We start from the raw sequence: 11,693 nt of genomic DNA on the forward strand, positions 1-11,693 counted from the left end.
TTAAGGACGATCCTCTGGGCATTAGTTCTTAAAATACCCAATTAGAATAAGAGAGTTATCAAAAACTACACTATATTTCAAGCAAATTTCTCCTTCAGTAAAGAAAAGCATAGTTCCATGCTGGTTTGGCGTCCCTCTTACCTCTAGCTATACACTGCTGCCCCCTACAGCATTTTCAGTTCTGGCGGGTTGTCTGCTACTCCAAAGATACTCACCAGTGGGCTCTAGTTCTAGCTGTACAGGTATGTGACTCGAAGTGAGTGTATGTGGAGAAGAAAAAAGGAAAGCCCGAAACACAAAAATAAAAAAAGAAAGGCTCGAAGATGTTGTTACTGTCCAAGAGCTAGCCCAACTGAGAGCAGGTCCTCCTAGAGTCAAGGAGAGTACTCTAGGGAAGGTTCTTTCCTAGCATTCATTATATTCTTTGCATGTCAGGCCTTTCCTTTTTTTTTTTTTTTTTGGAAAAAAAGTGCACATGTATGAAAAAGAGTAAACAGGATAACAATCATTGAAAGCTGATTCCACTGGCTCCCACTCCGAGACTTGATGTTTACTCATTCACAAATAGGATGAGATTACAAACACACATGTTGAATGAATGCATTTTTCTTCTTAAACACAAGTGTAAGTATTCATACCAGTCTGCTTATCTTTCAAGACTGTAATTTGGAGATGGTTTCCTATCAGGCGAGATTAACCTACAGTTAATTAAAACCAAGTATGTTGTAACACTATGATCTCTAACATTATAAGCTCTTTCCAAGAGCTTCTGCCACAGTAACTTTCTGTTGCTACCACCTTTACATAAAAGTAGCAGCTCTCAAACTTGAGCGGATCGGTATGTGTTAAGGGTTTATTAAAACAGGTTGCTGAGTCCATCTCTAGAATATCGGATTCAGGTGGTCGGGGTGCTTGTAGAGAATTTGTAATGTATTACCAGACGATGTGGATATTACGAGGACCGCACTGTAGAGAAACAACCTGAGAGAGCTGCGCTAAACTCCTCCCTCTCGCCTCCAGGCACAGGAGGCCCAAAATAATGGCACAAGTGACTATTCCCCACTCCAGAAGAAGCACCCAAGACCAAAACTAGTCAACACCGCCCAACTACGAACCGGAAATGAGGCGAGTCTCACCTACTTCCGGCGCTTAGCCAGCCCAGGCACGCCATTTCCTCGTTATTAAACCCCGCCCACGCCGCTTCCCTAACACGCTTATGGGCGGGCGGCTCAGAGGGCGCTAAGAATCACGTGAGTCGAACGACGTATCGCGAGGTTTGTTCGGGTTTTTCCCTTCTCGCGATACTTCACCCGCCTCAGTCTTTTCCTCCTTCACAGTGCCGGGCTTTCTTCCCCTCCCCCCGCCGCCGGCCGAGTTCTTCCTTTTCAGATCGTGTATCCTTGTTGCTGCGGAGATTTTTCCTGCTGCTGCCGCTGTTGCCACAGCCACCAGTTGCCCCGACCCCTTCCCGTCGCCCCGCTCCCAGTCCCGCACAAGGTAATAAACCCGGCGAGGGGGAGTAAGGCCTTCCTGAGCCTCGGCCTCTCCTGAATGCAAGTGGAGGCCCGAGACCGGGAAGCCGGCGGCGCCCGAGAGGCCCGGGCGCCGGCCAGAGACACCCCGGCCTCTTTCCCGGAGTTGGGCCTTGAAGCCCCGGACTGGCTTGGCGCCGCCAGCTTGCTAGCCCGGGGGACCTGTCGGGCGGGGTTGGGGCGCGGGAGGCCTCTGAGAATGCCCTCGGCCGTTCCGCAAAGAGCCTTTCGGGGGTGGTGGGGTTCGCTCTGCGGGGATCGGCTCGCTTCGTGGCTTGGATTTCCCGGAGGCTGATGTTTGAATTTCGAGGTCTGAGAACCGCCCGGTTGTGGCGCGCATAGGGGCGGGTGGCCGGCCGGAGAGAGCCCGGCTCGCTCGCCTTGGAGCCTTTCCAGGTGCTGGGTTGTCGTTGGGCTGGAGTGCTGGGAGCGGAGTCCCCGGCAGCGCTGTGTTGCAAGTCAAGAGTGGAGCCTGTTTCCAGGAGAATGAGCGAGCCAGATTTGGCGAGTGGCACATTTCTTAGGCTTCAGATAGAGTATTTGTGATTTTTTTTTTTTAATCCAAGTAACTGGATGAAAGCGTTTTGCTCCGTGGAAGAGCTTCAAAATACTCTTACCCGAATGGCTTAACTGGAGTTACTTGTGTGGCTAACCCAAAATTAAAGTATCCTTTAGCACGTCAAAATAGTTTTACTTCTTTTCACTGTTATCTCCTTTTTCATTCCTCTTTCTTTCGAAACTTAACCTGAATTGTTTATGATCTTCAGAATCTACTGATTTGAAATGCAGGGTTTGGCTCTCAGCTTTTCTCTGAACTAAAAGTAAAGGTGGAAAGGTGGTGATGATGATACATTAAGTTACAATATACTACAATGAGTTTGGAGCAAAACTGGTAAGGATTAATTCAGGCTGACAGGGAAATTACTTTTTCTGGTTTGTTAAATTTGGTTCCTTTTCCACGGTCATAACCTTTTTGTTTTCCCCAGATGTCAGAGGATTTAGCAAAGCAGCTGGCAAGCTACAAAGCTCAACTCCAGCAAGTTGAAGCTGCATTGTCTGGAAATGGAGACAATGAAGATTTGCTAAAATTAAAGAAAGATTTACAAGTAAGTATGAGGGACACTAAACAGTGAAGTTGCGTGAAAACTTATTTCTGTGTCTTTCAAATGATTTACTGCTTAAAATCTATAGGTACCCAAGGGACCCTTTGGAAGAGGGTGTTTCTCCTTCTGAAACCCTTTGCATGTACACTTGTGTCTGCACATGGGCCTTCTGATTTGTAGTAGGGTTGTTTCCTCAGTTTGTGTACATCAGAATGAGTGAAGCATTATTCTTATATGCTGATACAGTTTTTTAAAATAAAAGTTTTAAAAGCCCATCAAACATCTAGAGAAGAGTTACATACAACTTTATAATGGAAAGTATTATTGAAAGATCTGGAAAAGAAAATTTTTCAGAAGGTAAATCAACTTAAAGGAGAAAAACAACGTGATTAAGATTCTTTTTAATACCACACGATTCTTTGAAAATGAAGTATGTGTGTTTCAAAGGTACTAGCCAGTAGTAGCTTGTATCGAAAAGACATGAAAAGGTCTAAAAAGTTATTTGTTTTCTGCTTTAGTGTCACATTATTTGAATTTAGGCTAGGTTTTACAGTGCCGAATATGTTGACATTTTTAAAAGTTAAATGGAATCCAGGTAAAAAAAATCTTAATTTGTTTTGTTATGCTAGAGTTTAGTGGTATGAAATCTGCTTTTTAAATCTTGCTGCACTGAGTCAAGTAAATATAAAACTAACAGTAAATATTTTTCAGAATACCAGGTTGATTAATAAATAGGCAGTGTATAATATTTATGAACATATCTGACTTAAAAACCTAACAAATTTAAGAACTTGAAATTTTGAACCTGATACTTTGAGAGTTTCAAAAGGTCTTTGATTAGGTGGTCTCTACTGATTCAATGTAAGACTTGAATCTTTAATCCTTGCCCTTTAAAATTACTGATATTTAGAGATAGTAAATTGTAAGCAAATGAAATTTGAAATGGGATCCAGATTCAGTGCTTATCTGGGCATAATTAAGAAGAGTTTAATATACCTTTCATTTTGAACGAAAAACATGAAAATTCATGTAAATTTCCATAAGTTGTAATAGTATGTTACCCTCTAAACAAAGAAAACAGGACCCTTCATTATGTAAACTTAGGCTAGTGGGTTTCAGGGTACCATTCAACAAGAAAAAGATGTTTTAGGAGCATTTTCTCTTACTCCCAGGCCAACTTTCTGCTTGCGTCAAAAAAAGACCCTGACAAACCACATCTTTTACCAACTTAAAAGCACTCTTTTTTCCTTTGAAGAAGTGAAAACATGGTGCACCAGTGCTTTGTGTATTGCTTCCTGGGCAGTGGGAGAAAGGTATATGTGGAACTGGTGGAGGGGGGCCTTCATCATTTCATCATTAGTTATTTTTTGTATTTCTAAGATAAATTGTCATTGGAGTTTTGGCAGAATTCCCTTACCTGTAGTCGACTTGATCTATCATAGCAAGTCCTGTAGGGAGGCTACAAGCGTTTCCCTTGATGAGTTGGCAAGCATAGTAGTAAACAGAAATGACTACTGAGAGATTAATAATCACGTAGGGTACACTTTATCTGTAAAATCCTCAAGCACTGTCCAGCTTTCTGTGATGTTCATGTTCTGTATCTGCTGTTGTGCTACCATAATCACTAGCCACCAGGCTGTTGAATACAGTCTGTCTTGAGTTGAAGTATGAATTTTTAATTAAAGTCACAAGTTACTCCCACATTGCCTGGCACAGATTTAAAAACTTAAATCCTAGCATTTCAGATAGTTAAAATGTATAGTGTTTTTTCTGACCAGTCTTGATCATAGTTTCTTTTATTGTGTCAAAAAAGAAACTATTGGGTTATTTTGTTTTTTGCTTTTCATTTTTGCTACTGGCTGTAGGTCTGTTTGCACTGAAAACTCAGAAATAGAAGCCATAATTTAAGATTAGGTAAAATAATTAACATTGTGAGATAACCTCCTTCTCCCTAATAATTATTGTTTTCATTGATTGTAGATATGGCTATTATCTTCTTGTGGGCTTTTTACATTTTTTTCTCTTTGCTTTCTGTGATATACCTTGTGCCATTGATACTAAATTCTGCTTTTCATATTTGCTGAAAAATCTGTTTAGACTGATGACTGTGTTTGTGGCCTCCTTATTGTCATATTTTTGGATCATCTTATGGTATCTAATTTCCTGTGTTCCTCTTACGGAATATTATTACCCTGGTTATAAATTTGTTTGCCACTTCATGTATGACAAAATCCTCTACTCTTTTTGCATCTTTTCAGTGACTTCCATTTTGCCAGTCAGGCTTCCTTGTTTATCTGTCTTATGTACTGTCTTTCGTACAAAATGTAAAGTTACACAGCAGGTAGCAGATTCATCTACTGAAGTCCTAATTGTCTTTTTGGTACACTTGAAAAGTGAGTATAGTGAAATACAGGCTAGCTAACCGACTAGCTCCCCAGGCAGTTTTTAAGCACGGAAATAGTCAATTTATTAGGCTGTTTTGCTGAATAAACTGGTTCTAAAGGAGGCAGGGGTCAAGTCACTTGTCTCATATATTACAGTGGCTCTCTGCATCCCCGAAACGCCTTCCTTCAGTAAGCAGAGTGCTTGAGTGCACCCCCTTTGACCAGCTGATATGTAGATCACAACATCTGATGCTTCCTGGAATTGCCGATTACTGTAACTGCTGCCCATCTGTCAATGAAGGAGCAGTTTCAGAACTCAGACTTGGGGGAGGAAAAGTAATTAATGGTATGTACCTTTAAGAACCCCCTCATACATAAAATAGTTTCTCTAATATTTTGGGCCATGTGCACATGTGAAGAAAAAGTTTAGAACGTTCTTCATGGTTTGTTGGGAGGGGTATGTAAAGTGTGGCAAAGTGAAAAGAGCAGTAGGAATAAATGCTCTGGATTATTAAAATGTCAGTACAGGAATATAAGGATTCTTTATATCATGCACGACTTTTTAGGACCCTTTTCTTTGGTGAAAATTACTGCCGTGTGAAAATATAGTGGGAAGATGTTCTATCTTAAGAAAAAGGTAGAGTTCTGAATCAGAGATCTACAAATGCAGAGCTCTTATTTGTGCTTTAGTAGTTAAGTAGAATTATTCAGTGATAGTGATTCTATGGATTCTTGAGTCAGGCTTACTGGATTATATTCCTGACCCTAAAGTTAGTTAATTAAAACCAAGATAATTTACTGTTTTGTATATAGTACATGATCTGTTTATTTGGAAGTTTTTTGCTTTATTTGCAAAGCATTTTCTAATTAAAAGTAATTGTATGGCTACTTGGCACCTAATTAAACTTCATTAAAAGATACTATTCTATTGAATATTTAGTTGAAGTCTGAGTCTTCCAGTTTTTTTTGGTTCACGCAACTAACTTTCCTCTAGGTATTTAATATGTCCCCTCCCTTTTTTTTAGGTTCGAATTCTAGTTTTTCCAGTAATAAACAGGAAGATTTAGAATCTTTATGAGAGAGGTAGTATTTAACTTTTTTGGCTACTGAAAACCGAACTGTTATAACTCTTCAGTGGGAACTGGAAGAAACTCATGGGGTTTAATTTTGCTAATTTTTCTCCCCCAATAACAATATGATGTTTCAGGGTATTTTATGTGCAAATTCTTAACAGAGTAAATAGATTATCAAGAGTAAATGGGTCTTCATTAGAGTAAATATATGGCAGGCAGGTAGTAGAATCTGTTAACTTATCTATTTTTTAACCAGGTCTATCAAACTTAACCTTTCAAATTTAATGAAGCAAAAAAGTGTAAATCTGAATCAGATTAAATATACTACACAGAACAGAAAGTATTATTTCTTTACCCAGATGGAATGAGTTTTATAATAAAGAGGAGTCAAGTGGGTTTTTACACATGCCTACAGTATTTTCCTAGACCTATGTGAATAAGAACACTTAGTTACTAATAAGTCTACTGTGAGTACTTTGGGTTGTGGTAGGTTTACTGTCCAGGCAGTTAGTACTACCAGATAATGCCCTGCAATGCAGTACAATTGCATGATATATATGTGATAATGATATGAGGTAAAAGTGATCTTAAATTTAGTTCAGTCCCTCATAATTGACGGTTTTTATTTTTAGAGGGAGCTCTTCAGCTAAAATAGGTGCTGAGAAACAAATGCATGGTATAAACAAAAGCCTCCCTGGTTTAAATTTCAATTGCACTGCTGTATAAAACATTGTTTCTACTTGGAGATAATCACTTCATAGTATCTAATACTTCATATTGTTGCTGTGAACTACAAGTAAATATGGGTAAAGTACTTAAGTGCCATATGGTGTAAAAGCTGTCATCTTCAAAAACAATTTGCTTGCTGAAAAGTTGGTGACAATATGATTTACTAAAGTAATGCTACCGTTTTTGTTTTCCATTTTTAGGAAGTTATAGAACTGACAAAAGATCTTCTGTCAACTCAGCCTTCGGAAACTCTTACAAGTTCAGACAGTTTTACTTCTACTCAGCCTACTCATTCATGGAAAGTAGGAGACAAGTGTATGGCAGTCTGGAGTGAAGATGGACAGTAAGTGTAGAAAAAACTCTAACTATAACATGCAATGATAAAATACAATGGTAAGATGATTTTATTCAGTTTGAACTACCCTATTTTAATCTTTATGACTACTATGACTTATACAGCCAATTTGATTCTTGGGTGGTTACTATTCATGTGGTTTAGTTTTTAGCTTTAGATTAAATTTTGGGGTAGAAGAGTAACTTGGATCCTAGAAGATCTCTGAATTTGATTTGAAAATTGGCTGGTGGATATCTTAGGCTTTTTGTTACTGACATCATTTCTGTAAGAAAATATCTTTTCCCAAAGAGATTGACCAAAACACATGTAGTAGACTTGTGAGAGACTTCCCTGGCAAAATTTTGATGGACTTCCTTGTTTGATAGCAGATTGCTAACTGCAACCACATTTTTTTTTAACCGTCTTTGCCATAAGGGTCGTTTGATTAGAGAAGTTTTGTTCTAGACACATGTAATAGTTGAATCACTACACTGTAAGTCTTGTAGGCTGAGTACTAAACCTTTACTCACCTGCTTACAGCCATGATATCTTTACAGGTGTTATGAAGCGGAGATTGAGGAGATAGATGAAGAAAATGGCACTGCTGCAATCACCTTTGCTGGCTATGGCAATGCTGAAGTGACTCCATTATTAAACCTCAAGCCTGTAGAAGAAGGAAGGAAGGCAAAGGAGGACAGTGGCAACAAACCCATGTCAAAGTAAGTGACTTTCACATAGCATTATTTTGAAGATTAGCAGTACCTAGTCAACACTATATTAGGTGTACACCTAGGGAAGATGAAACATTTTGGTTTCTGCTTAGGCACTCTGTACTTACTACTTATTAAGCGGACACTATGTACTTCTCACTAAACTAGGTGCAGAGGTTCCTTCATAGTAAAGGAAATCTACTTGGATCTTGTCCTGACCAGTTTTATAGATTTATAGAACAAGCACATAATAAAAGAACTTTAGCAATAAACTATAAAAGTATGAAGGGAATATAATGGGTACTTGAAGGGACAAAGGAAAAGTTCTTAAATTATGTTAGTCATCGGGACAGATATTTTTGAGACTAAACTGACATTTCAAAAGAGAAACATAGGCAGGGAGTACACAGAGGTTTGACCTCGTACAAGTGGCTTAAGTTTTGTTTCCTTGTCTGTGAAACAAAGGATGATAGCTGTAGTACTGGACTGTGATGATTAAATCGTAGCATTAATAATGCAAGTAGTGCAGTTCTTAACATACTGTAAGAACTTAGTGTTTGCTTTTAAAAAAGAAAACAAAGGGGAACTATAGAGGTATAATAAAAATTCCTGTGGTAAAAATTTGGTATGCAAAGGTGGGTGGTTTGATAGAAGAGGTTAGAAAGAAAGAGACCATAAAGAGAGCTTGAAAGCCACTGATGCAGAGTAGAGGAGATGTATGATCGAATTTGAACTGTAGAATGATCACTGGCAGCAGAGAGAGGCAGCTACTGCTATGCTCCATATGTAAGAAAATGGTGTCAGAAGAGCAGTGACAGTGGAGAATTATATGCGGCTTGACAGGTATTTAATGTGTATGATTAGTGATATTTGGTTAATTTCTGCATATTTGCTATGAATTGCTTCCTTTTGGGTGTGTCAAGAATTTTTTAAAAATTAAGCTGCTACATAAATATTTGAATCTGGAAAAATTACATCTAGTAAAATAAAACCCACATCGCAGAACAGCATAGCATTTCATTTTAGCCTTTTAACATCTGTTTAAAAAGCTGTATTTAGCTTTGTGTGGTGATTATATGATAAAGGAATATGACTCTGCCTTTTATAAAGACCCTTTTGCATCCATTTGCTGAGAAGTCAATCGAAGCAGAAATCATTGAGGTAGTTTTAGACTCTGATCCTACTTAGTGTTTACAACAAACCCTAGTTCTTGTTGACTAACTTCCCTTTGAGCTGCTGTGCTTTTTGAATCTAGTTGAGTCTGCATTGACTATCCATACATTTTTTCCCAAATTCAGAATACTATACTTGCTGTCTACTTGCAATTTGATAAAGGTTTACAGTTACAAATGTTGAAACATCTTACAATGAAAACTGGCAAAAAATATGTGTATGCCTTAAATAAAAAGTTACATTTGTTGAAATGTTTAAATGGGTAGTCATTAACTTAAAAAGGTAGTAGTTGAGGGTGATTAGCTTTAATGTTAGTGCTTCTGTTCATTGAGAAAAGAATGTGTATGTTTACTAGGGTTTTCTTTTTCTCCCCCCCACCCCCTGCTGGCCCCCCACTGCTAAATAATGCTTAAAGAAGTCATCTTAAATCTTGAGTTGACATTTTACTGTTATATCCACACAGAAAAGAAATGATTGCTCAGCAGCGTGAATACAAAAAAAAGAAAGCTTTGAAAAAAGCACAGAGAATAAAAGAACTTGAGCAGGAAAGAGAGGACCAGAAAGTGAAATGGCAACAGTTCAACAACAGAGCTTATTCTAAAAACAAAAAAGGCCAGGTTAGTAAATTCTTTCATTATATTTTGTACCTTGAAACGTGCAGCTACCCTTAAAATAACTTTAAATTGAGAAATATTTTTAAAATATATAAATGGATCTTGAATTCAGAATCCTCTTCAATCTTCATTTTGGTTTTATTGAAATATATCTCCAGCAGCCACTGTTTCTGAACTAGAAGTACTATGAATGAGTTTGTTGGGAACTTTAAGAGATCGAAGTTCTGTGTGCTAGAATTTAAGTCAGTTGTCTGTCTTGTTGTATACCACTTGGAGGCAGTGAGCTGAACCTGCTTTCTTAGTATGTCTTATACTAGTACCATTTGAGTTCCTTGCAGCATTTTTCTTTCTAAATCTATTTTGGAATTTTTTGTCTCCAAAACTAATCAGGAGTTGTTTGTTTTCATTTCTTTTAGGTAAAGAGGAGTATTTTTGCTTCACCTGAGAGTGTAACTGGCAAAGTTGGAGTAGGAACTTGTGGAATTGCTGATAAACCTATGACACAGTATCAAGATACCTCTAAATACAATGTCAGGCATTTGATGCCTCAATAATCAGAAAAACTGTTGGATTTCATCTCTGCAGGGCTTTACATTTACCTTTTTATCCTTATATTTTTCTAAAGGTAAATTATTTGTTAGATGAGTAAGGAAGATACCGTTGTTGTCAATGTTTGACTTCAATAGAATGAAACTTGAAGAAATTGCATTTGATAACTGCTTATTCATTTAACTTTTTCATTACTACTACCAGTTTCCTCAAGGTTTGTTGGATAAAGCAACTTTTATAGGATGATGTGCATAAACATAGCACTTAGATGAAATGTTGACCTTCATAATATTGGGCCCCTACATAATGGCTGGTATCTGTTTTTTAAAGTCCTAACTTGGAATACCCAGACGCTTTGAACTTGCCACATATTCTAGCAGTTCACTGGAGAACACCAAGGCAAAACATCAAACCTGCTAAAAAGATCTTTTCATTTATTTTTTTAGTCTTCAATTTAAATCTTTGTTGGCCAAGTAAACCTAAGATAGGTTAATTAGTAAATGGCAAAGTTTGTTTTGAGGTTTTCTTTCAATAACTTGTTTCCTAAGCCTATTAAGCCAGCTCTAAAACTGACCTAGCTCTTTTCTCATTTCAGAGTATTAGTTTTATGTAAGAAACCATGTTTAGGACCAGCTACCTTTTTTTAAGGGTTTTTGGTTTTTGTATGTTTGCTTTTTTCCTATGTTGATCTTTCACTTATGGTAGTGGTACAATTTTTGGATGTGTAATGTTTATATGAGATAACAAAAAGCTGATGTATAGCCCTGTATACAGTGTAGATACTATTTTTGTAAAAAAAAAAAAAAGTCTAAATTAATGAACAAGAGTACTGAATGTTTCATCATTAAACGTACTGTATTTCTTGTGCATTAATCTGACCATAATTTCCCTGTATATTATGTTCATGTAGCCGAGTTTGTAATTTTTGTTAACTAGATCAAGTTGTCAGCATTTGTTGGTGTAAGTGAACATCAGTTACCCTGAGTTGAGTGTAAGCCAAACATGCATAGAAAAGGAAGGGTCTTCCTATTAATGGGAGATGGTGATTTTTAGGGTGTGTGTTGATTTCAGTTTTTGTATGTTTAACTTTTATTAAATAAAATGTTTTTAAAATCTCCAGGTGTGTTAACAGAAGGCTAACATATTTAGCAGCTAGGATTGAATGATTAAGCTACAATGTACTTGCATATAAAAGAGAATATTGAATAAGTTTTGTTTCAATACATTCCTTTTGTATACCTTCTTTTGGACATAAGAAATTGGATCTTAAAGCACAAACTAGTATTGTGTATAGAAGTGTTTGTAAATTTTTGACAAAGGGGAAGACAAGCTTTATGAATTTTGATTTTTGATAAACTGGAAGTTCTAGAGGATGGTAATGAGTTAGATGTTTTCATCTTGCCCTCCTCACCCCCAACCCAGGAGATAAGTTTTTATTTCTATATTTTAGGACTGTGAGGTAGGAAAGCATGTAGGATAAAATGAAAAACTG

The 11,693-nt window shown here is 37.4% G+C and overlaps 1 protein-coding gene across 1 annotated transcript; it reads left to right on the forward strand.

The window, feature by feature from the left end:
* Positions 1 to 1,321: 1,321 nt before the first annotated feature.
* SMNDC1 (survival motor neuron domain containing 1) lies at positions 1,322 to 11,320 on the forward strand. The gene is made up of 6 exons (XM_004680446.1): positions 1,322 to 1,497; positions 2,519 to 2,638; positions 7,022 to 7,164; positions 7,713 to 7,874; positions 9,502 to 9,655; positions 10,069 to 11,320. Exons 2-6 carry the CDS (start codon positions 2,519 to 2,521, stop codon positions 10,204 to 10,206), a joined length of 717 nt encoding a protein of 238 aa, XP_004680503.1. The 5' UTR covers positions 1,322 to 1,497; the 3' UTR covers positions 10,207 to 11,320.
* The last annotated feature ends 373 nt before the right edge of the window (positions 11,321 to 11,693 follow it).

This window comes from Condylura cristata, unplaced genomic scaffold, assembly GCF_000260355.1.
Source record: "Condylura cristata isolate star-nosed mole 26May11 unplaced genomic scaffold, ConCri1.0 scaffold00011, whole genome shotgun sequence".
Taxonomy (NCBI): Eukaryota; Metazoa; Chordata; class Mammalia; order Eulipotyphla; family Talpidae; genus Condylura; species Condylura cristata.

Bases quoted from the DNA above. Each gene is read 5' to 3' on its own strand.
- SMNDC1 (XM_004680446.1), top strand. From the start codon at position 2,519: ATGTCAGAGGATTTAGCAAAGCAGCTGGCAAGCTACAAAGCTCAACTC. The intron at 7,165-7,712 runs GTAAGTGTAGAA...ATATCTTTACAG, and splicing joins GTCTGGAGTGAAGATGGACA to GTGTTATGAAGCGGAGATTG. The intron at 7,875-9,501 runs GTAAGTGACTTT...ATATCCACACAG, and splicing joins GGCAACAAACCCATGTCAAA to AAAAGAAATGATTGCTCAGC.